The sequence below is a fragment of the Chiloscyllium punctatum genome, chromosome 1 (assembly GCF_047496795.1).
Source record: "Chiloscyllium punctatum isolate Juve2018m chromosome 1, sChiPun1.3, whole genome shotgun sequence".
NCBI classification, from domain to species: Eukaryota; Metazoa; Chordata; class Chondrichthyes; order Orectolobiformes; family Hemiscylliidae; genus Chiloscyllium; species Chiloscyllium punctatum.
Window position 1 is genome coordinate 153,571,099 of NC_092739.1, and position 26,758 is coordinate 153,597,856.

Sequence of the window (26,758 nt, forward strand, 5' to 3'; positions counted from 1 at the left end):
TTCAGCAAGGGTCTAACAAGCATTATATACAACTCCATGAAAAGCTTGTTGTTCTTGTATTTAGTGCGTCATATAATAAAGGCAAGCTAGTCGTCCAGCTCACCTACATGGCCTGCTTCCTTCAAGGATCCATGGACATGCACACCTAAGTCACTCTGATTCTCTTTGTTCTTTACTTCCTAGGGTCCTACTATTCAACAATGTGTACCCTTGGCCTCCCATTATGCATTGTCCCACATTTTCAATTTTCATTTCCCTCTGTTTAGCCCACCTGTATTGTGCTGCAATCTAAGGCTTTCCTCCTTGTTATTTACCACAAAACTAATTTTCATGCCAGCTGTGAACTTATTGATCGTACCTCGATGTTTAGATCACTAATGTACACTATAAACAGCAAAGAACTCATAACCAAATCCTGCCATACACCTCTGGACACAGGCTTCCATAGGAATTGCTCTGGGCCAATCAGCCCATTGAGCCTGCTCCACAATTTAGATATTTTCCGAAATAACGTGTTCAGGAATGTTATTACACACCTCTGGAGGAGGTGGGATGTGAACTCAGGCTCCCTGGATGAAAGGTCTAGACACTACCACTGCACAACGTCCATCCCTGCTCTGCCCTTTAGTACAACCATGGTTAATCAAACGCTTCAATGCCATTTACTAACCACCGGTAACCAGAAATCTGGGGGTTGTTTAGATCAGTTGAGTGGTTAGTTGCTTTGTAATGCAGAGTGCTACGGACAGCAATGGTTCAGTTCCTGCCACTGTCTGAGATCATCATGAAAGACTCTCCGAGTTTGTAATATATAGGGGCAGAGTAAAGCTATTTGGCCCATCGAGTCTGCTCTGCCATTTGATCATGGCTGATATGCATCTTCTCAACATCTTCCCCAGCCTTGCTTGAAGTGTGGTGATTCCCAGGTTAAACCCACACCTGTCATCTTTCTCTCATGAGACAGCAGCCCTATGGCCCAGTAGGAGCATAACAACCTTATCTTTTAATTAGAAATCTATCAACCGCCTACTTTAAACATACTCAAATACTGAGCTTCTGCAGCACTCTGTCATTGTGAATTCTGAAGATTCACAATCTCTGAGTAAAAACGTTTCTCCTTATCCCAGTCCTAAATTGCATCCCCTTACTTTTAAACTGTGGCCCCTGCTTCTAGACTCACCACAATCTTACCTGCATCTATCCTATCTATCTCTTACGTATTTTGTGGGTTTCAATAAGGTCACCTCTCATTCTTTAAACCTTAAAATATACAGGCCCTGTTTGCCCAATCTCTAATCATAAGACAGTCCCATAATTGAGGGAACAAAGCCAGTGAACATTTATTGCAATCCATCAATGTCATCAATAATCTTCCTATGATCCTGGCTCAGTGGTTAGCACTGCTGCCTCACAGCACCAGGGACCTGGGTTCAATCCCTGCCTTGAGTGATTGTCTGTATGGAGTTTGCACATTCTCCCTGTGTCTGCGTGGGTTTCCTCAGGGTGTTCTGGTTTCCTCCCACAGTCCAAAGATGTGCAGGCCAGGTGAATTGATCATGCTAAATTGCCCGTAGTGTTAGGTGCATTAGTCAGGGGTAAATACAGGGTAGGAGGTAGGTTACTCTTCAGAGGGTTGGTGTGGACTTGTTGGGCTGAAGGGCCTGTTTCCGTACTGTAGGGAATCTAATCATAAGGAGACCAAAACTGTACCTAGCACTCCAGGTGTGGTCTAACTAAGCTTTGACCCAATTGAAGCAAGACTTCATAGAACATAGAACATTACTGCGCAGTACAGGCTCTTCGGCCCTCGATGCTGCGCCGACCTGTCATACCAATCTGAAGCCCATCTAACCTACACTATTCAATGTACGTCCATATGCTTGTCCAATGACGACTTAAATATACTTAAAGTTGGCGAATCTACGACCGTTGCAGGCAAAGCATTCCATACCCTTCCTTCTCTCTGAGTAAAGAAACTACCTCTGACATTTGTCCTATATCTATCACCCCTCAATTTAAAGCTATGCCCCCTCGTACTCGCTATCACCATACTTGGAAAAAGGCTCTCCCTGTCCACCCTATCTAATTCTCTGATTATCTTATATGTCTCTAGTAAGTCACCTCTCAACCTTCTTCTCTCTCACAAAAACAGCCTCAAGACCCTCAGCCCTTCCTCGTAAGACCTTCCCTCCATACAGGCAACATCCTAGTAAATCTCCTCTGGACCCTTTCCAAAGCTTCCACATCCTTCTTATATGCGGTGCCCAGAACTGTACACAATACTCCCAATGCGGCCTCACTAGAGTTTTGTACAGCTGTAGCATAACCTCATGGTTCTGGAACTTGATTCCTCTATTATTAAAAACTAAAACACTGTATGCCTTCTTAACAACCCTGTTAACCTGGGTGGCAACTTTCAAGGATCTGTGTATCTGGACACCAAAATCTCTCTGCTCATCTACACTACCAAGAATCTTACCATTAGCCCAGTACTTTGCATTCCGGTTACTCCGACCAAAGTGAATCACCTCACACTTGTCTGCATTAAACTCCATTTGCCACCTCTCAGCCCAGCTCTGCAGCTTATCTATGTCTCCCTGTAACCTACAACATCCTTCGTCACTATCCACAACTTCACCGACCTTAGTGTCATCTGCAAATTTACTAACCCACCCTTCTACACCCTCATCCAGGTCGTTTTTGTCCAGTGCAACTCCTGCACTTAAATCTATTGTGATAAAGCAAAATATTTAACAAGCCTTCTAATAACTGGCTGCACTTTAGCATTAAGTGATTAATTGACAAGGACACCCAGACCCCTTTGCACTTTTACACTTTCCAAACTCTATTGAGGAAATATTCTGCACACCTGTTCTTCCTGTCAGAGCGGATAACCTCACATTTTCCAACATTATATTCGACAAGCTTGGCAGCTCACTAAGCTTGTCCAAATCCTCCTGAAACCATTTTACATCTTCTTCACAACATTCTTTCTTAGCTTTGTATCACCTGCAAATCTGGACTCCCATTTGATTTCCATCTCCAAATTATATATATATATATATAGTGTGCTGGACAGTACCCCACTATTCTCAGTCTGCCAATGGTATGGATTAGTAAATCCTTAAGCCAAGCCACTACATTACCTCTTATCACATGTTTTAATTTTCCTAATCAATATCCTGTGGAGAAAATAGACCATAAAATATAGGAGCAGAATTAGGCCATTCAGCCCACTGAGTCTGTTCCACCATTCTTGTGCCCATTCTACTGCCTTCTCCTTTAACCTTTGATCCCCTTACTAATCATGAAACTATCTATTTCTGTCTTAAAGACACTCAATGACTTTGCCTCCAAGGCCTTCTGCGGCATTGAGCTCTACAGATTCACTGTCCTCTGTCTGATCTCGTCTCTGTTCTAATGGGTCAATCCCTCACTTTAAAACTGTGCCCTCAGGTCCTAGTCTCCCCAACCGTGGAAACATCTTATCCATGTCCACTCTTTCCAGGCCCCTCATCCTTCTAAACTCCATTGAGTACAGACCCAGGATCCTCAACCACTCCTCACAGGACAAGGCCTTCATTCCTGAAATCATTCTTGTAAACGTTCCCTGGACCCCTTCCAAGGTCAGCACATCCTTCCTCAGATATGAGGCCCAAAATTGCTCCCAATATTCCAAACATTGTCTGACCAAAGCCTTATACAGCCTCATTAGTGCATCCCTGCTGTCCCAGTCCTCTCAAAATGAATGATAACATTGCATTTGCCTTCCTAACTGCCAACTGAACCTGCACAGTAACCTTAAGAGAATCCTGAACTGTCTTCTAAGTCCCTTTGTGCTTCAGATTTCCAAAACCTTTCCACATTTAGAAAATAGTCCGTGCCTCTAATCTTTCTACCAAAGAGTATAACCTCAAACTTTGCCACATTGTATTTTATCTGCCACTTCTTTGCCCACTCTCCTCGCCTGTTCAAGTCCTTCTGCAGTACCCCGCCCACTTCTTCAACACTACCTCTCCCTCCACCTATCTTTGTGCCATCTGTAAACTTAGCAAATATGCTCTCAGTTCTTTTATCCAGATTGTTAATGTATAACATGAATAGTTGTGGTCCCAACATTGATCCCTACGGAACTCCACTAGTCATTGGCTGTCATCCTGAAAAATACACCTGTATCCCCACTCTCTGTCTTCTGACAATCAGCAAATCAGTACCATTTCAGTACCTTGCCCCTGACATCATGGGTTATTCAGCAGCCTCCTGTGCGGCACCTTGTCAAAGGCCTTCTGGACTTCCAAGTAGATCATATCCATTGGCTCTCCTAAGTCATTAACTCCTCGAAGAATTCTAACAGATTGTCAGGCATGACCTCTCCTTGATGAATCTGTGCTGACTCAGCCCTATGTTACCATGCACGTCAAAGTACTCTGAAATCTCATCTTTAATAATGGACTCTAAAATCTTGACAATGACTGAGGTCAGGCTAACCGACCTACAATTTTCAATCTTCTGCCTCCCTCCCTTCTTAAATGGGGGGGGGTGTTACATTAGCCTTTTTCCAGTCCTCTGGGATTCTCCAAACTCCTTTGGAAAATCCAAGTTTATTAAGTACATTAACAGACCTTTCTTAATTTTGTTAGTAAAGTCCTCAAAAAACTGCAAGTTCATCAAATGTGATTTCCCAATCTTCAAACCATGCTGACTATGCCCAATCAGATTTTCTTTTTATCCAAGTGTACTTTCATCACATCCATTTTGGTAGAGTCTAGCACTTTCCCTCCTACTGATGTTAGGTCTCTTTTCCCATTGGTTCTGGAGTTATCAGCTTTTAACCCTATCCATTTCTTCTGTACAACCTTCTTGCTAATATTAAATTCCTTCTCATTTTCTCTAATTGGATCTCTAATTCTGTAGAAAGTTAAAATCACACAACACTAGATTATACTCCAACAGATTTGTGGGCGGCACGGTGGCACAGTGGTTAGCACTGCTGCCTCACAGCGCCAGAGGAACCCGGGTTCAATTCCCGCCTCAGGCGACTGACTGTGTGGAGTTTGCACGTTCTCCCCGTGTCTGCGTGGGTTTCCTCCGGGTGCTCCGGTTTCCTCCCACAGTCACAAAGATGTGCAGGTCAGGTGAATTGGCCATGCTAAATTGCCCGTAGTGTTAGGTAAGGGGTAGATGTAGATGTAGGGGTATGGGTTTGGTTACGCTTCGGCGGGGCGGTGTGGACTTGTTGGGCCGAAGGGCCTGTTTCCACACTGTAAGTAATCTAATAAAAAAGATTTATTTGGAAGCACTAGCTTTCGGAGTGCTGCTCCTTCATCAGGTGGTTGTGGAGTGTAAGACACAGAGTTCTGTTTTGTATCTTCCTCAATGAAAACAGACTCAAAATGATAATTTCACATCTCCCTCGTGGCTGTATTCTTGACTCTGTCTGTAATGGACCCACATTCGTTTTAACTGAATGGTTCCTTTTTAAGACCTATAGGAGCTTTTAACAAGCCATTTTTATGCTTTTTCCTTGTCATATAAACCTCGACCATCACTCTCTGCCTTGATCCTTTTTCAGCAGTTCGTGGATTTCATTCCCACTCATGACTTTTTCCTGTTATTTAGCTCCTGCACACTGAGACCCAGATATTGAAATTATTCTCAATGCACAGCAAGACTGTTACTTAACCTTTTCTTCCCTGACTTTCTTTAGCAGAAATGAACAAACCTTTTTTTTCAATGTATGAATTGTAGCTAATCTTGAATATATCTGCAACAATGGAGCCAAACCAATGAAGGTTCTTCATTCATGGTCTTCAGGAGATGTTCATCAAATCTTCCTCTATGGTGACAGTTCTTTATCTCTTTTGTTAGGTACTGTAGTCACACCAAACTATATCGACAATTCCAGCTCTAATGTGGCACCCTGGTGTACCTGCAGTGGCAGTGGAAACCACAGAGAGGACTGTGAGGGCTTCCTCAACCTCTTCACAGATAATATCTGCCTCAGTGAGTAAGGCTACTTTGTATAGAGAAGTAACTGATGTATCATGTATTGCCTAAAGCAAAACTGAACTACTGCAAATGCTGGAATTCTGAGCTAAAACAATCCCTATACTGGTGGATCCCTGCACCAGAGTCATGGAGGACGAGGAGGTCTGTTGGGCTCCCAGTTTTTCATCGGTTGGTCTATATCCTTCCCTCCTCCTGTGATATTCCTGAGATCGGTCATCTGCTCCTTCCTAGATTATCAATATTTTCCTCAGATGCAAACTCTTACACCCACGCTGGACCAGCGTTATCCTTTGCTGGCTCCATTCTTTACTTTAGTCCCTTTTTGCCTTTCATTGTTATCACTTGCATGATTATGATCTCCACCCTGTCGAAGACCTTTCCCTCCTGCTGTTCATTTCCCTGACTTGGTCCCTGAAAGTCAGAGAGATTTTCATGTAAGAAAGCACCTTTCATGACCTCCAGATGTTCCCAGAACACATTGCAGCCAATTTAGTTTAGCCAATCCAGTAACATAAGGAAAGTTGTTCATAGCCTGCATATTCTCGTTCAACAACATAATAGCAGCATTATAAGTCAAAATTTAACACCGAGACATCTAAAGAGATAGTGTAAATGACCAGGGCTTAATCAAAGTGGTTGGTTTCGAGGAGCATCTTAAAGATGAAAAGAACTGGCAAGTTAAAGAAATTAGGGAGAGAATTCCAGAGCCTAGGGTCATGGCAGCTGAAGTTGTAGCGACCAATAGCACAGTCATTAAGATTGGGGATGGTCAAGCAGTCAGCACTCGAGAACATACAGACAAGTAGGTTCCTTCAGCCTGCAGTGTCCCTCAATAAAATCATGGTTGATCTATTTATAACCTCAATCCGCTTTCCTGTTTAACCTGATATTGTCACACTCACTTGTTTAACAGGAATCTCTCTCCGCCTCCACCTTAAAAATATTCGAAGATTCTGCTCCGACCACCTTTATTCAAGAACAAACTTCTAAGGATTCACAACACCTGGGAGAATAAATTCCACTTCATCTCTTTGCTTAATAAAGTCATAGAGATGTATAGCACAGAAACGGATACTTTGGTCCAACTCGTCCATGCCAACGAGCTATCCTAACCTAATCATTTGCCAGCAATTGGCCCATATCCCTCTAAACCCTTCCTATTCATCCAGATACCTTTAAATGTTGTAATTCTACCAGACTCCAGCACTTCCTCTGGCAGCTAATTCACACACACACACCTACCTCTGTATGAAAAGGTTGCCCTTTAGCTCCCTTTTATATCCCCTTTCACCTTAAATCTATGCCTCCTAGTTTTGAACTCCTCTATCCTAGGCAAAAGACCTGGGCTATTCACCCATCCATGCCCCTCATGGTTTTATAAACCTCTACAAGTTCGCCCATCAGCCTCCGAAGCTCCAGGAAAAAACAGCCCCAGCCTATTCAGCCTCTCTCTATAGCTGAAACCCTCCAAGCTCGACAATACCCTCGTAATTCTTTCTGAACCCTTTCAAGTTTCACATCTTTCCAATAACAGGAAGATCAGAATTGAATGTAGCATTCCAAAAGAGACCTAACCAATGACCTGTACAGCTGCAACATGACATCCCAACTCACATACTGAATACACTGACCAACAAAGGCAAGTGTTCCAAACGTCTTCTTCACTACCCTATCTGTGACTCCACCTTCAAGGAAGTATGAACCTGCATCTCAAGATCTCTTTGTTCAGCAACATTCCCAGTCTTTTACTCTAGGCGAGACCATAATCTCACACAATCCTACCATTAACTGTATAAATCCTGCCCTGATTGGCCTTTTCAAAATGCAACACCTCACAAATGTGTGACTCCTGATTTTTAAGCAGTGACTCAAGTTCTAAATCCTTCCCTAAGAGGAAACGTCTTCTCCGCCCTCACCATGTTCAGTCCCTTCAATTTCTTGTATGTTTCAATCAAGCCACCTCTTACTCGTTAAACTCCAGCAGAGAGAAGCTCACCGTGTCCCACCTTTCCTCATAAGACAACACAACCATTCCAGGTATTAATGTAGTAAACCTTCTCTGAACTTCTTCCAGCCCTTTAAACAGATAAATACGTATTTACATCTCGGCATATACGCAGAGGAACAGAGATATCACTTTGGAGATTACATAAAGGGTTAGAGGAAGAGAGTATGAAGGAGGCAACAAACAAATATGAAAACATGTACAACTTTCGACCCTCCCTGCCTGGCAACCAGCAGCTGTGAGCCAGAGTTCTGCATCCTATGCTTTTGATGCATATTCAGTAATCTCTGAGAAGTCAATAAGACTTTTGAGTCTTTTACTCTAGGCGAGACCATAATCTCACACAATAATCAGTAGAGTTTTAAAAATAAGTTTCTTTGTAATGCAGTTTCTGGAGAATTTAAGTATCTCACTTCACTGAAATTTCAAAGCCAACTGTCAATCTATTATTAATCTTTTCTTTAAAAGTAGCAATGCATGATTTTTAAATCAACTTGCTTTATTTTTAAAAGTTTTCCTTATGATTTGTGAGGTAGTGGGATGGCATTACTACATATGAATGGCTTTAAGGTAGGGATGAGCTGAAGAGAGAGTGTGGATGAAGGGCTGACGAAGGGCTTTTGCCCAAAATGTCGATGCTGCCTGACCTGCTGTGCTTTTCCAGCACCACTCTAATCTTGACTCTGAAGAAAGCGTGGAGTCAGGCAATGATATAGAGGTGGAAATCGATGGCCTTACTGGCAGTGTGTGTGGCTATACATGGATATGTGGTCAAAAGGTCATTTTGAGGTTAAATATGAGAACAACTAGGAAGATTGAGAACATTTTGGTTCAGCATTAGACAATTGACTAGATTACTTAGGTTACTTACAGTGTGGAAACAGGCCCTTCAGCCCAGCAAGTCCACACCCACCCGCCAAAGCGTAACCCACCCCTCTTTACCTAACACTACAAGCAATTTAGCATGGCCAATTCACCTGACGTGCACATCTTTGGACTGTGGGAGGAAACCAGAGCACCCGGAGGAAACCCACACAGACACGAGGAGAATGTGCAAACTCCACACAGTCAGTCGCCTGAGTCGGGAATTGAATCCAGGTCTCTGGTGCTGTGAGGCAGCAGTGCTAACCACTGTGCCACCATGCCACCCACAGGAAAGGTATGGAAGCAGTAAGTTTGTCATGGGTGCTGAAGACAACATCTTCAATCTTTCCAATAATTAGTTGGAAGAAATTTCTACTCAATCTGATCTAGCTGTGGTTCAAGCAGTCAGACAAAAAAGGCAGCAAGAGAATGGTGGTCAGGTAGATTTGGATGTCACCAAGTCTACAGGTGAAAACTGACCATATGTTCAGATGATCTTGACAAGAGATAGCACGTAGATTAAAAAGTTGATGTTGATCTGAAATACAAACTGTTTCTCATTCCAAAGATCCTGCTGATTTTCCAGCATTCCAATATGTTGCTTGACATGGAAGTGTAGATTTTAATAACATATGTACTGCTACAATATATGAGGCAATGTTTCTTGTCCGATGTGAATGACTCTTCTTCAGATATTAAATCTAAATCACCTTTACTCCTTTCTGAAGAAGAGTCATTCTGGATTCAAAATGTTAACTCTGTTTCTCTCTCCACAGATGATGCCCGTCTCTCCAGCAAACTTTCTATATTTATTTCAGATTCCTAGCATCCACAGTCCTCTGATCTTACTTTATTGAATTGTACAGTAATTGAGCAAATGGGTTAAAACTGAAAATGTTGTGTTGCAGCATCTTCTGAAAATAGATAAGTACTTCAAATAGAATAATGAATCAACACTGAGATCCTGTACTTCATGGGTTTAAACCTATCTTTTTTTTCCCTTTATTTACAGAGAATGCATTTCAAGCATTTGGAAATGGGACCGATCTTAACACAGGCTCCAGTGTTCAACAGTCAACTCTCCCCACATCGCAGACCAGAATGGACAAACATTCAAATGACACAGAACTTTCACACTTAGATGAAAATATGTTTGACCCATCACTAACTACACAGGTAGGAATAGAATGTAGCAAAGAAACGAAATGTCCTCTTACTGCACAGACGAGCATATTTTAATTTCGGTGTTTGCTGAAGTAAATAAACTCAAATTAAAGCATCCCTGTCTTCAGGAAGGGGAAGAAATCAGCCAGGATTCTTCTTATTGATAACTAGGTTTGTAGTGGATTCTTGTTTGTCAGGGATAGTGAGAATATGACTGGAACATAGTGTGAGGCTGTTTTTGTCAGATTATGACTGTAGCTGATGATGTTACTGGGTAATTCATATCCCAGAGTTAGACTTGACTTTGTCGATTATAAATTTGATTTTTCTTTTTGTTTGCCATGGAGGTTAATCACTGAACATACTCACCAGAGATTGTTAAGACACATTTAACAAAAGAATAGTGTAGGTTAGATGGGCTTCAGATTGGTATGACAGGTCGGCGCAACATTGAAGGCCAAAGGGCCTGTACTGCACTGTAATGTTCTATATGTTCTATAAATGTTAATTACATACAAAAGAAATGAAAAGCGGTATTACTCCACTTTCTTGCCTTTTCCCCATAATCCTTGATTCATTTATTGGTTAAAATCTGTCTATCTTAGCCTTGAATGTACTTACCAACACACTCTCAAAATCCATCCATGGTAAAGAATTCCACAGAGAAGAAATTCCTCCTTATCTCCAACTTAAATGAGTGATCCCTAAATTCGTAATTATGCTCTCTGGTCCTAGACTCTCCCACAAGGGGAAACAACCTTCAAACTCTGTTAAGTCTTCTAAGAATCTTGTATGCTTTTATAAAGTTGCCTCATATTCCTCTCAATTCCAATGAGAGAGGCCCAATCTATTCTCGTTCAACAGTCCCTTCTCACTTGGGATCACCTTGTGAGCCTTCTCTTGACTGCTTTTGATGCAACTATATCTTCCATTAGATAAAGACTGCAAAACTGTTCACACTGTTTCAGCTGTAGTCTGCCTAGTGACTGGTATAATTTTAGCAAAATCGCCCGACTATTAAACCCCTTTTTAAAAAAAATGAAGACCATTATTCTCTGTTGGCCATCTACTAAACTTCAAAGCTTGTCGATTGTGATTCATATACTCTTCTGTAGCTTTATGCTTTCTCCATTCAAATAATATTCAGCTCCTCAATTTATCTTGCCAAAATGCATAACCAAAAATTTCCCCACATTACATTCCACCTGCCAAGTTTTTGCCCATTCTCTTAAACTATCTGTATTTCACTGTAGACTCTGTGAGTCATCCTCACCACTTGCCTTCCCACCTATTTTTGTCATTCACAAACTGGGCAAAAATGCATTCATATTTCTCATCCAAATCATTAATATATATTGTAAATAACTGTGGCCCCCAGCAACTGTGACCCCTTTACACTATACTATTTGAATATTCCCATCCTGAAAATGCCCCCCACGCCCCCTCACAACTTTGCCTTCTATTGGTTAGCCAATCCTCTATCCATGCTAATAAATATTTCCAACAGCAATATCTTATGAAGTATCCTAACCTATAGTTCCCTAGCAACCAACTTCTGAAAATCCAAATATATTCCATCTACTGCTTTCCTTTTATCTATCCTGCTGGCTACTTCTTCAAGTAAGCAACTTTGTTGGGAATGATTTCCCCTTTGTGAAGCTATGTTGACTCAGTTTTATCATATTATGCATTCCACAGTGCTCTGCTGTTACATCACTTTCCCAATAACAGATGTCAAACTAACTGGATGATAGTTAAATACTTTTCTAAAATTGTAAATGATTTGATACAGAGACCCTTGCTTGGCTGCTTCAGAAGGAAGGATCAACAGTATTGGTATGAAGTCCCATTTCAAACAAGGACAGCAGATTTAATTTCCTAAGGAGAATCGATGAACTAGTTAGACTTTTATGTCAAACCCGGAGGGTTCATTTTTATTGCTGTCAGCTTTTTATGTCTGTGTTTTTAAAAGTCATATTCTTTAACTGCCATGACGAAATAGAAACTGAGACTCTGTATGTTATTACTCTAACTCATTCACTATTGTAAAACAACAGTAATGATACACCGTATTCTAGTGCATTAAATGCTAGAACCAGGAGCATTGGAAACAAAGACAGATCACAAGAGAAAAGGAGGGAATCGAGTCCCTTAGGGTGTCAACAATAGAACTGAAAACCAAAATGAAATTATTAGGCTTTGAGTAGAAAATGTGTTTAAAATGGGACTCATCCACATTCTATTAAAGTGAATTGGAAATGGAGGAACTGATTATATCACTAACACACTGCAGTCACAGCCTGTCTATGCTTATCACGAAGAAATAAATTGAGGCCAAAGAATATTGTAAAAGAACTGTGGAAAACACTAAGTTGAATGGCTTATCAATCAAGTCAAACGAGAGCTTATGAAGGACAGCAAGGTTTGAAACTTCCAAATAGGATATACTATAAAGCTCACTGCTTTCAACAGTGCCAATCAAATATTGCCAGTAAATTAGCTTGCAAAGTTGCTTTAATGTTAGGATAAATTGGGCTATTTAGTGACATATTTTCATTTAAAAATTCCTAAGATTGTGCATATAGTTCCTTGCACTTAGATTGTCCATTTTAAAATTAGGCAATCATTCACATTGATCAGATGGTGTTAACAATTACAACAGAAAAGTATACACCAGAAATTGAAAGGTCAGTTAAACATCACAAGCCTGATCTTCATTTTTGGCAGATTTCCAGAATTTGTTTTTTTTTCACATATTGTACTCTGTTCTCCAGTATTTCAAATTGGTCAGTGGTTAATTTCACTATCTGAGTGTTTGACTGAGCTGTGCAGGTTAGGAAGGTTCTCCAGATTCAGTGACTTGGACTGAACTGTTAACAGCAGCAGTCCAACTAGTCAGAGCACTTAGGAGAACAAGGGATCATAAAATCATAGAAACTAGGTGTAGGAGGAGGCCATTCAACACTTTGAACCTGCTCTGTCAATATGATTATGGCTCATGTCATATTCTCGCCTTTTTATCCCATACCCATTAATGCTTTTAAAATCTATAAACTTATCTATCGTTATCTTGCATACATTCAGTGACATGGCCTTCACAGCTTTCTGTGGTAGAGGATTCCACAGATTTACTACCCTTCTGAATCAAGAAATATTTCCTCATTTCACTCCTAAATGGTCTACCCCGTATCCTGAGACTGTGCCCCTTTGTTCTAGAATCCCCAATCAGGGGAAACATACTTGCTGCATCTAGTTCATCCAGCCCTGTTATTTCAATTGAATCTCCTCTCATCCTTGTAAACTCTAGTGAATAAAGTCCAGTTAAGCCAATCTCTCTTCATAAGGCAGTCCTGCCATCTCTGACATCAACTGAGTGAACCTCCTCTGCACTCCCTCTATGGTAAGTACATCATTTCTTAGGTAGGGAGACCAAAACTGCACACAGTAATAGAAGGCATGGTTAGTAAGTGTGCACATAATACCAAAATTGGAGGTATAGTGGCCAGTAAAGAATGTTATCTAAGATTACAAAGAGATCTTGATCAATTGGGTTAATAGGCTGAAGAGTGGCAGATGGAGTTTAATTTGGATAATTGCGAGGTATTGCATTTTGGTAAAACAAACAAGAACAGTACACTTATAATTAATCTGTTGTAGAACAGAGAGACGTAGGGGTTCAGGTGCATAATTCTTTGAAGTTTGCATCATATATGGATACGATGGTTAATAAGGTTTACAAGGTTTAAGAAAGTGGTTTGCCTTTGTCGCTCAGACCTTTGAGTATAGGAGTTGGGACGTTACATTGAGGTTGTACAGGTATTGATGAGATCTCTCCTGGAGTGTTGTGTCCAGTTCTGGTTGCCTTGCTACAGAAAGGATATTATTAAGATAGAGAGTGATTTACCAGGATGTTGCCAAGAATAGAGGGTTTGCATTATGGGGCAACACTGGGACATTTTTCATTGGAACATAGGAGGTTGAGGGATGGCCTTATGGAGGTTTCTAAAATCATGAGGGGCATTGATAAGGAGAATGGAATGTGTCTTTTCTCTAGGATGGGGATTTGAAGACTAGAGGGCATATTTTTAAGGTGAGAGGAGAAAGATTTTAAAAAAGACACGAGGATAATCTTTTTCTTTTGAGTGGTTTGTATGTGAAATGACATTCCAAAGGAAGTGTGGATGCTGGTACGTTACAACATTTACAAGACATTTAAATAAGCAAATGAATAATGAATGTTTGGAGGGATATGAGCCATACACAGGCAGATGGGACTCGTTCAGTTTGGGATTATGGTCAGCATGGACTAGTTCGACCGAAAAGGTCTGTTACCGTGTTGTATGGCTCTGTGACTCCATAACTATAGACGTTTGTAGTCTGTTTCTATGCATCTTGCTAGCTTACATTCAAATTCTCTTTCTTCATTAACTTCTTCGTCTTAAAATATAAATCTCTCCCAATCCTCAGCCTCACAATTCTTTTTTGGTAGTTTATAAGTCTCTTCTGATTTAACATTATCTTTGACTTCCCTTATTTACGTTTCTCTTGGCTTTTTTATTGGGTAGTTTTGCCTTAAAACACTAAAAAAAAGTTTTGCCTTAAAAAAAAACACTACTGTCAAATAATATAGTATCTAAATACCAGCCATTGCCTATCTATTGTCAAACTATTCAATGTATATTTTCCAAGTGACCCCAGGTAAAGTCCTCCACATACTTTAATATTCACTATAATTTAGACTTGAAACACTAGTTTCACATTGAACTGCATCTTTTCTTTCAAATTTAATGGAAAATTCTAACATACTATGGCCACCATTTCCTAAAGGTTATTCTACAAGATTATTCATTTGTCTTTTCTCATTGAATAAAACTAATTCTAAAATAGCCTGTGGCAAGACAGTCACTCAACATATCTCTCCAGAGAACTCTCAAACATATTCCAGGAACTCTTCCTCTCAAGAACTGGTACTCAAGTTGACGTGTAAACTCAAGATTACTACATTTCCCTTAGTTCACGTGATATATTAATGATCTGGATGAAGGGACTGGGGGCATTCTAGCGAAGTTTGCCGATGATACAAAGTTAGGTGGATAGGCAGGTAGTACTGAGGAAGTGGGGAGGCTGCAGAAGGATCTAGACAGTTTGGGAGAGTGGTCCAGGAAATGGCTGATGGAATTCAATGTGAGCAAATGCGAGGTCTTGCACTTTGGAAAAAAGAATACAAGCATGGAATACTTTCTAAACGGTGAGAAAATTAATAAAGCCAAAGTACAAAGGGAACTGGGAGTGCTAGTCGAGGATTCTCTAAAGGTAAACATGCAGGTTGAGTCCGTGATTAAGAAAGTGAATGCAGTGTTGTCATTTATCTCAAGACAGTTGGAATATAAAAGCACCGTTGTGCTACTGAGACTTTATAAAGCTCTGGTTAGGCCCCATTTGGAGTATTGTGTCCAGTTTTGGTCCCCACACCTCAGGAAGGACATACTGGCACTGGAGCGTGTCCAGCGGAGATTCACACGGATGACCCCTGGAATGGTAGGTCTAACATATGAGGAACAGCTGAGGATCCTGGGATTGTATTCATTGGAGTTTAGAAGATTAAGGGGAGATCTAATAGAAACTTACAATATAATACATGGCTTGGAGAGGGTGGACGCTAGGAAATTGTTTCCATTAGGCGAGGAGACTAGGACCTGTGGACACAGCCTTAGAATTAAAGGGGGTAAATTCAGAACAGAAATGCGGAGACATTTCTTCAGCCAGAGAGTGGTGGGCCTGTGGAATTCATTGCCGTGGAGTGCAGTGGAGGCCGGGACGCTAAATGTCTTCAAGGCAGAGATTGATAAATTCTTGATGTCACAAGGAATTATGGGCTACGGGGAGAATGCGGGTAAGTGGAGTTGAAATGCCCATCAGCCATGATTGAATGGCGGAGTGGACTCGATGGGCCGAATGGCCTTACTTCCACTCCTATGTCTTATGGTCTAAATTTTATGAGAACAGCAGCTAACGTTATAACAAGTGAATATTAATCTCAGTTTAAATTTTGTGAGAGAACTGAAGGTGCAAGATTTCCCTGTTTTAAAATTGAGGCATCCAGAGTCAAGAGATGGTAAGTAAAAGTTTTATCTGAGAATAGCTGGAGTCGAAAAGAATTCTCTAGAGTACTGTGACGTACTTCTGGGGCTGGTCCTATAGCAATAACTTTACAAATTTATGTGTAATCTTAAAAAATATATTAGTACAAGTAAGGATAAACCTGTAAATAATATACATATTATAGATATAAATTGTATTAACTTAATAGTGACAATTTTACTTAAAAGTAAAATCTTGTGCCATACTGTAGTTCTCTTGGTTAAAATGCCATATTTTGATTTATTCTTAAATATTAATTATCCATAACCAGATTATAAAAATACATTGCATCAACTGTGCAGCTTGCAACTCGATGTTGAGAGCAATGAATGCCAAATTACTTAGATTAGATTAGATTACTTACAGTGTGGAAACAGGCCCTTCGGCCCTACAAGTCCACACCGACCCACCGAAGCGTAACCCACCCCTTCCTGTACATTTACCCCTTTACCTAACACTACGGGCAATTTAGCATGGCCAATTCACCTGACCTGCACATCTTTGGACTGTGGGAGGAAACCGGAGCACCCGGAGGAAACCCACGCAGACACGGGGAGAATGCGCAAACTCCACACAGTCAGTCGCCCAAGGTGGGAATTGAAACGGGTCTCTGGCGCTGTGAGGCAGCAGTGCTAACCACTGTGCCACTGTGCCGCCCATTACATTATAGGTTGGTGACACATCTTACCTTCAGTGATACTGTGAATAATGTTGATTTGACAGAAAAAGCTATTAAAAAGGGTTTATTTTATTTATTTATAAATGTTGATTACCAATTGTTTATACTGAGAAAAAAATTAATCATTGGAATAGTTGCTGAGATAGAGGGACTGTATTTTTTAAGGGTGATGTGATACTGTTATTTTATTCATGTAAAGCTAGGAACTGCTGGTAGTTATGCGAACCCTAGGATGTTACCCTTCATTACCTTGCTGCAGTCTTTAGTAATAATGTCTCATTGGCCAAAATGTGTGGCACAGGAAAAGCACAGCAGATTAGGCAGCATCCGAGGAGCACGACAATCCACACTTTCAGGGCTTATGCCGAAACATCGATGGTCCTTGGATGCTACCTGACCTGCTGTGCTTTTCCAGTACCAGACTCTGATCTTCAGCATCTGCAGTCCTCATTTCTCCATGTCCCATTAGCCCATAGCCATGCATACATGCAATAAAGTTCCAGCTTTTTGAGTGATAATTTCAGACTTTTTGGAACCAGAAGACAAGGGAAACTAATAGATAAATGCACGAGAGAAATGGGCAGATGTATGCCAACATTCAAAAAAGACTTTTTATTATTTGAATCAGAAAATTTTCTTCACACTTAGCAAATTCTTCTCCATCTAAACCCTTAACACTATGGCAGTCCCAGTCTATGTTTGGAAAGTTAAAATTCCCGACCATAACCACCCTATTATTCTTACGGATAACCAAATGTTTCTCAATTTCCCTCTGACTATTAGGGGGTCTGTAATACAATCCCAATAAGGTGATCATCCCTTTATTTCTCAGTTCAGCCCAAATAACTTCCTTGGATGCATTTCCGGGAATATCCTCCCTCAGTACAGCTGTAATGCTATCCCTTATCAAAAATGCCACTCCCCTTCCTCTCTTTCTGTCCTTCCTGCAGCATTTGTATCCTGGAACATTAAGCTGCCAGTCCTGTCTATCCCTAAGCCATGTTTCTGTAATTGCTATGATATCCCAGTCCTATGTTCCTAGCCATGCCCTGAGTTCATCTGTCTTCCCTATTAGGCTTCTTGCATTGAAATAAATGCAGTTTAATATATCAGTCCAACCTTGTTCTCTGCTTTGTCCCTGCCTGCCTTGACTGTTTGACTGGCTTTTTTTTTCTCAACTGTAACAGTCTCAGATTGATCTCTTTCCTCACTATCTCCCACACCGACCTTAAAAGTTTAAATCCTCTTCAGCAGCTCTAGCAAATCTCCCTGCCAATATATTATTCAGGTACAATCTGTCCTTCTTGTACAGGTCGCTTCTACACCAGAAGAGATTCCAATGATCCAAAAATGTGAACCCTTCTCCCATACATTAGTTGCTCAGCTGTGCATTCATGTGCTCTATCCTCCTATTCCTACCCTCACTAGCTCGAGCACCGGGAGTAATCCAGATATTACTACTCTGGAGGATCTCCTTTTTAAATTCCTCCCTAACTCTCTATAGAGAACTATAGACTTTATAAACTCTATATAGAATTAGCCATTTGGATACAGAACTGGCTCAAAGGTAGAAGACCTTTGGAAAGTTAAAATCCCCTACCATAACCACCCTATTATTCTTACGGATAACTGGCTCAAAGGTGGTGGTGGATGGTTGTTTTTCAGACTGGAGACCTGTGACCAGTGGAGTGCCACAAGGATCGGTGCTGGGTCCTCTACTTTTCATCATTTATAGAAATGATTTGGATGGGAACATAGGAGATACAATTAGTAAGTTTGCGGATGATACCAAAATTAAAGGTATAGTGGACAGCAAAGAAGATTATCTCAGATTATAATGGGATTTTGATCAGATGGGTCAATGGGCTGAAAAGTGGCAGATGGAGTTTAATTTAGATAAATCTGAAGTGCTGCATTTTTGGAAAGCAAATTTTAGCAGAACTTATACACTTAATGAAAAGGTCCTGGGGAGTGTTGCTGAGTGAAGAGTCCTTGGAGTGCAGGTTCATAGCTCCTTGAAAGTGGAGTCGCAGGTAGATAGGATAGTGAAGAAGGTGTTTGGTATGTTTTCCTTTATTGGTCAGAGTATTGAGTACAGGAGTTGGGAGGTCACGTTGTGGCTGTACAAGACATTGGTTAGGCCACTTTTGGTATAGGGTGTGCAAATCTGGTCTCCTTCCTATCAGAAGGATGTTGTGAAACTTGAAAGGGTTCAGAAAAGATTTACAAGGATGTTGCCAGAGTTGGAGGATTTGAGCTGTAAGGAGGTTGAATAGGCTGGGACTGTTTTCTCTGGAGCATCAGAGGCTGAGGGGTGACCTTAGAGAGGTTTAGAAAATCATTAGGGGCATGGATAGGATAAATAGACAAAGTATTTTCCCTGGGGTGGGGGAGTCCAGAAATAGAAGGGATAGGTTAAGGGTGAGAGGGAATAGAACAAAGAAAATTTACAGCCCAGGAACAGGCCCTTCGCCCTTTCAAGCCTGAGCCAATCCAAATCCACTGTCTAAACCTGTCGCCCAATTCCTAAGCATCTGTATCCCTCTGCTCCCCACCTATCATGCATTTGTCCAGACACATCTTAAATGAATTTACCATGCCTGCCCCTACCACCTCTGCTGGCAATGCGTTCCAGACACCCACCACCCTCTGTGTGAAGTACTCGCCGCGTATATCCCCCTTAAATTTTTCACCTCCCACCTTAAAAGCATGACCTCTTGTTATTGAATCCTTCACCCTGAGAAAAAGCTCATCTCTATCTACCCTGTCTATACCCTTCATGATTTTATAGACCTCAATCAGAGTCCCCCTTAATCTCCTTTTCTCTAATGAAAACAATCTAATCTACTCAACCTCTCCTCATAGCTAGCATCTTCCATATCAGGCAACATCCTTGTAAGCCTTCTCTGCACCCTCTCCAAAACGTCCACATCCTTTTGGCAATGTGGCGACCAGAACTGTACACAATATTCTAAATGCAGCCGGACCAATGTCTTGTACAATTTTAGCATGACCTGCCAGCTTTTATACTCAATACCTTGTCCGATGAAGGCAAGCAAACCATATGCCTTCTTAACCACTCTATCCACCAATGCAGCAACCTTCAGGGTACAATGGTCCTGAACTCCCAGATCTCTCTGCTCATCAACTTTTCCCAAGGTTCTTCATTTTGTGTGTAATTCACTCCAGAATTAACTTCCCAAAATGCATCACCTCACATTTGCTTGGATTGAACTCCATCTGCCACTTCTCCACCCAACTCTCCAGTCTATCTGTATTCCCCTGTATTCTTTGACAGTCCCCTATGCTTTCTGCTACTCCATCAATCTTCGTGCCATCTGCAAATTTGCTGATCATACCAACAGTGCTCTCTTCCAGATCATTTATGTATATCACAAACAACAGTGGCCCCAGCACTGATCCCTATGGAACACCACTGGTCACCTTTCTCCATTTCGAGAAACTCCCTTCAACTACTACTCTCTGTCTCCTGTTGCTCAATCAGTTCTTTATCCACCTAGCTGGAACATCCTGCACACTTCACCTTCTCCATTAGATTACCATGGGGAACCTTATCAAATGCCTTACTAAAGACCATGTATATGACATCTATAGCCCTTCCTTCATCTATCAACTTGGTCACTTCCTCAAAGAACTCCATTAGGTTGGTAAGGCACAATCTCCCCCACATAAAACCATGTTGCCTATCACTGATAAGCCCATTCATTTCCAAATATAAATAGATTTTATCCCTCAGTACCTTCTCCAGCAACTTTCCTACCACTAATGTCAGGCTCACTGGTCTGTAGTTATCCGGAATATCCCTACTACCCTTCTTGTACAGGGGGACAATATGAGCAACCTTCCAGTCCTCCAACACCTCACCTGTCTTTAAGGATGCTGCAAGATATGTATGTGTCAGGGCCCCAGCTATTTCCTCTCTCGCCTCCCTCAGCAACCTGGGATAGATCCCATCCGGTCCTGGGGATTTGTCCACCTTAATAACCTCTCGCCTACCCAACACCTCTTCCCTACTTACGTCAACGTGATCCAGAGTAATCAAACCTTTATCTCTCATCTCAAAATTCATCATGTCCCTCTCCTCAGTGAAAACTGATGCAAAGTAATCATTCAGAATCTCACCCATTTGCTCAGGTTCGACACACAGCCTTCCTTATCATTTAGTGGACCAATCCTTTCTCTAGTTACCTGCTTGCTTCTTATACAAGAATAACAGGCTTTGGGAATTTCCTTAATTCTGCTCGCTAAAGCTATTTCATGACCCCTTTTAGCCTGCTTGATTCCTCGTTTAAGACTGGTCCTACTCTCCCGATACTCCTCCAAAGCCTGTTCTGTTCTTAGCTGCCTGGACCTTATGTACGCTTCCCTTTTCCTCTTGGCTAGTCAATAGATATGAGAGAGACAAGGGGCAACTTTTTCCACATAGAGGGTGGTACGTGTATGGAATGAGTTGTCTGAGGAAGTTGTGGCGTACGATTGCAACATTTAAAAGGCATCTGGATGGGTATATGAATAGGAAGGGTTTGGAGTGATATGGGCCAGGTGCTGGCTGGTGGGACTGGATTGTGTTGGGATATCTGGTGGGCATGGAGAAGTTGGACCAAAGGGTCTGTTTCCATGCTGTACATCTCTATGACTCTATTTCTTGGCATGTGGATGTTGCTGGCAAGAGCAATATTTATTATCCACCTCTAATTACCCTAGAAATGAATGATGTGCTGGGCCATTTCAGATGGCAGTAAAGATTCAATGACATTGATGGATTTGGAATGGTATGTAGGTTACACCAGATGGGCATTGCAAACCCAATGGGTTTTTAAAGACAATCATTGGTAGCTTCATGGTCACAATGACTAAGACAAGCTTCCAATTCCATATTCTCATCAAATTTTAAATTTATGCACCACCATCTGCCTAGGTGGAATTTGAACACTGGTCTCCAGATTACTGAATCCGTAAACACAATACTTCTTCTCCAGCATCTCCCAATTGTATTTGCAAAAGGAAAACATGCCCTAACTTGATTTTATTCACAGGTGGAGGAGTGGAATTATAAGTTCATGATGGGTGCATGCTCTCTTTCTGTGCTGCACGAATGATCATGTCTTCTGGTCTCTCTTTGCAGGTCGCTGACGAGAGACCACTGTGGAGAGAGTCGACACGCTCGGCCTCCGAGGCCTTGGGCCTGGCGGTGGCTGTGGGCAGCCAAGCGGAGCTGGTCTGGGGCCTCCTGCTCGCCTCCTTCCACCTCCACTTTACAATGTGAACAATCCAAGAGGCTGGACAGATCCATCTCTCTCTCTCTCTCCACGCTCACACAAAACACCAATGTATTATTAAATAAACTTCATCCAGCTCTCTCCCTGGCCGGGGGTGGGGGGGAAGGGGAGGAGTGGGGGGTGGGGGATTTTAACACGAAGGACACGAGAGATATTGTGCTGTCCAGGCGCCATCTTGTTTCCTCTGTCGAAAACTGAGCGAGGCCGGAAACCCTTCTGCCGGGGGTGGGGAAGACATTCTGCGACGCACACTTCGGCCGTTAAAATGGGGGCGGGGGGAAAGCGGGAGGGGAATTCATTTCGCGACGCGCACTTCCGGCGGGGAAGCACCCTGACAACGGACACGTTACCGGGGAGACGTTGGTGTCAGGTGATAACAGTCATTGTCAATCAAAACAAAACCACACACACCACACACACACATATACCCCCAACAATAGCAAGGATGGATCCTGGAGAAGTTTCAACAAATGAATGCGCCGTCTTCTGAGCGTAAGGATGTTTATTTTCAGAAAAGGCAGTACCTAAGTAACCAGTTTAAACTTTACCTTGTCCGAATGGGGAAGGAGACTATTCCCCCCCCCCCCCCCCCCCTCAGCAGGACAACCCAAAGCTCATTCCCTTTTCATTGATTTTTGGAGGTACTTAATTCGCTGCAATTTTTTTCCACCCCCCCCCCCCCCAGTTTTTACAAAGGTTAAGCTTCCACACCCACTTTGAGATGTTCAAGGTCGATCTCCATATTCGTATAAACTATAGGGGTGCGGATTCAAACTGGTGGTTCCTCGTCAAATGTTAGTGGAAGTCCTGAGTCTAGGAGGGGGTGTGGCGCGTTCGTTGTTCACAAATTGCCTTTTAGTTCCTCCGTTCATGGTCCACAGGCAGCTCTCGGTACCACAGGGAACTGAGGGAGAAATAATTTCCAATGTTTCAGACTTTAGTCAGTGTTGGCACACGCCTGATGGTTCTCAGCAAAGCTAGAGACATCTTTTCAGGACATCTCAACTCTCTCCTCCAAGTATCCACTTCTGAAAGGCAGCATTATCTTCCTAAAGAAAATGTTGCAGTAATTTTAGACTTCTAAACAACCACTTACAACAGAAAATAGAAGCTTGCATTTATATAATACCTTCCACAACCTCAGGATGTCCAAATGTGCATTGCATGCAAGTAAGTAAATAAGTATTTTTTGAAACATGGCCATTGTTACAGTTTAAGAAATGCCAAGTGAAACTTTATGATAACAAATCAGGTTTAATTTTTGTGAACATGAAGGGATAAGTTTTGAGAACGACACAGATTAATCCATATGAAATAGTCCCATGGGATTGCATGACTAGCCCTCAGTTTAATGTCTCCTCCAAAATGCAGTTTTCTCTCTGTACTGTACCAGGCTGTCAGCCTAGGTTTTTGTGCTGAAGATTCTGAAGTGGGCCTTGAACCAGTATTCTGGATTAGTGGTGCTGGAAGAGCACAGCAGTTCAGGCAGCATCCAAGGAGCAGCAAAATTGACGTTTTGGGCAAAAACCCTTCATCAGGAGTAAAGACATAGACCCTGTAGTGTGGAGAGATAAGCTAACCAGTATTGTCTGATTCAGAGGCAAAACTGCTACACCACGGAAGATACCAGACAGAACTTCCATCAGAATTTGTAAACAAGCAACATGCTTGACAATTTTTAGCCCAGCATGGTTAAACAGGAATCTTAGATTCTATTGGAACTCCATTAAAGTTTCCAAATCCGCAACATGAAAGTTAAGGTGTAGAGGCCCTGTATTTTCTGTGGTGGTTGAGGAGGAATTATGCCATTATTGAAAGATAATATTTAATGTTTTATCCTTACTTTGCATCCCTTATAGAGGGATTGTTTTATATTTGAGGCTCTGTTCACTGACCTATGTTGGTTCTTGGTCTAATAAAACCTCAAATTTAAAATGCATATCCTTTTGTTCATATCTACACATCACCTTCCCCACTCTGGTCCTGTAACTTGCAATCCTCCAAAAACTGTGTTCCTTCAATTCTGACCTCCTGTACCCAACATTGTTGCAGCTTAATTGTCTAGGCTCTAGGGTATGCATTAACTCCTTCCTCATTGACTAAGCTACTTTCTGCCTTGGTAAGCTTCACTCTCCTTTCAAACAACATGTAGATGTCTTGTTGTACTCCAGGTACTATGTAAATGCATATTGTTCTGTGATTTTAAAAAAATCATTTGGACAGTTCGCATAGCTTACCCCTATCCACAGTGACCACAGTTCCCAAGAAGAATGCTTTTACTTTCCCAGGTATCTGGGTAAGTTTGAACTATCGTTCAGAAAATGATCTGCAGTTGTGAACCAAGTGATCGTGTTTATTCTGCTAGACCTGTTGTGTACAGTTATTCAATTTCAGCTATTTTTACTTAATAAAATGTAAAGTGCTTTGGAATATACTGAGGATGTGAACGGCACAATATAAATGCAATTTCTTTCTTACTGCTGCACTGGCTGAAATCATAACTGCTTTTAGGATCAATCGTGTAACCTATCTGGTCCACATAACTCTGATTCACACGTACATCAATGCAATCGACCTAACCATTAGAGGAGCCTCCTGTCTATTTTTGTTGTAATTTACTTTGTTTTGCATTGCTTTCACATCTGTCCCAAAGGTTTAGCCTTAATCTGTGTTTTTTAAAACAAGACTGATTTGTTAACATTATGCTTTTGATAATAGATAACCTGTGTGTTTTGGGCCATTTTAATAAATTTCGAATTCTGGTTCAAAATCTTGGAACGCCTTACCCGACAGTATTATGGCAGCACCTTCAGCAAAGGGACTGCATCAATTAAGAAGGTCAGTTACCACCACCTCAAGGGCAACAAGCAGCAATAATCCTAGTATTGCATCCATGGTAACTACTTGGTATACTTCATTATTGTCAGTCATTGAAGGAGAGATGAACTCAAACCTTACACAATGTCAGAATTTGTGTCACTCAGTTAGGACAGATGAGGAGGAATTTCTTCTCTAAGAGTAGTGAATCTGTGGACTCTTTTACTCCAGAGAGCTATTGACACTGGCTTGTAAACTATTCTGAGCCTGATTTTTAAAAAATCAGTAAGACATTCAAGCGTTACAGGCAAAAGACAGGAAAGTGGAGTTGAGGATTATCTGACAGCTATGGTCTCATTGAATGATAGTGCAAACCCAGTGTTGATTCTCAGACAGCACCTTCAGAACCCATGACCACTTCCATCTAAAAGAATAAGGGCAGCAGATCCATGGGATTCACCTCCTCCAAGATCCCCTACAAGCTACTCACCATCCTGACTTGGAAATAGATTATGGTTTCTTTAGTATTGGTGGGTCATTATTCTGGAATTCCCTCCCACGTGGAATTGTGGGTCAATGCATTACATGGATGGCAGTAGATCAAGAAGGCAGCTCACCATCTGAAGGGTAATTACGACCAGGCAATAAATGCTGACCCAACCAGTGACACCCAAGTCCCACAAAACGATTTTTAAAATTGGGTGAATATCAGCCTTCTGCTCCTATTCTTATGGTCTTACACCATGCAGAGCTATCTGCTCTTCTCTGTCTCGTCAGCCAGTCAACAGAAATAAAGTGGAATACCAACACATTATGTTGATGTCACTATCCATTTCCTTTTAAGCAGTTTCTAAATCATAGTTTTTAAGTTAGCGAGTTTTGAGAAGGCTTGTAGTTCTTGTTGAGGTTCTGGATATAAGTTTGTTCACTGAGCTGGAAGGTTCATTTTCAGACATTGCTTCATCATACTAGGTAACATCATCATGAGCCTTCAATGAAGCACTGGTGTTAGTGACTCACTCTATTTATGTGTTTAGGGTTCGTTGGGTTGGTGATGTAATTTCCTGTTCTTTTTCTCAGAGGGTGGTAAATGAGGTCCAAGTCGATCTGCTTGTTGATAGAATTCTGGTTGGAATGCCATGCTTCTAGGAATTCTTGTTTGGCTTGTCCTAGGGTGGATGTGTTGTCCCAGTCCAAGTTGTGTCCTTCCTCATCTGTATGTGAGGATACCAGTGAGAGTGGGTCACACCAGGGTACATGAACATCAACTAGCCACAAAAAGAAATGACCCACTGTCACTAGTATCCTTACATGCAGATGAGGAAGGATGATGTTACCTAGTATGATAGTGAAGCAGCTCAGCGAGCTAACATTCATCCAGAATACTTTTTAAGTGACAGTATATAGGAATAGCCATTTTGAGCCTTATTCTTCCTGGAATGTCCCGGCAGTTTGAGTTTGGTCATGGGACCTCTCATACAGTGCAAAACCGTAACAGCTGTTAGCGGTACCAGGAATAAGGAAATGACCAAAGCCATGGCTTTATGCATGGAAAAACATGTCTCATGAACTTGATTGAGTTTTCTGAGGAAATAACAAAGAGGATTGATGAGGGCAGAGTGATGATGCAATCTATATGGACTTCAGAAAGGCGTTTGACAAGGTTCCTCTTGGTAGACTCTTCAGCAAGGTTAGATCATACGGAATAGAGGGAGAAATAGTTATTTGGATACAGAACTGACTCAAAGGTAATAAGGTGATAAAAGGTTGCTTTTCAGG

The 26,758-nt window shown here is 41.6% G+C and overlaps 1 protein-coding gene across 4 annotated transcripts in view; it reads left to right on the plus strand.

Moving 5' to 3' along the window:
* gfra4a (GDNF family receptor alpha 4a) overlaps nt 1-23,658 on the plus strand; it is a 167,333-nt gene extending 143,675 nt beyond the window's left edge. For 3 of the 4 annotated variants that reach the window (XM_072577178.1, XM_072577168.1, XM_072577161.1), the window contains 3 exons: nt 5,869-6,003; nt 9,891-10,054; nt 22,009-23,658. In XM_072577178.1, the coding sequence (XP_072433279.1) occupies nt 5,869-6,003; nt 9,891-10,054; nt 22,009-22,149 (440 nt within the window). In that variant the 3' untranslated portion in view covers nt 22,150-23,658. The remainder of the gene's footprint in view (nt 1-5,868; nt 6,004-9,890; nt 10,055-22,008) is intronic. The other variant, XM_072577189.1, reaches the window with a different exon arrangement.
* The last annotated feature ends 3,100 nt before the right edge of the window (nt 23,659-26,758 follow it).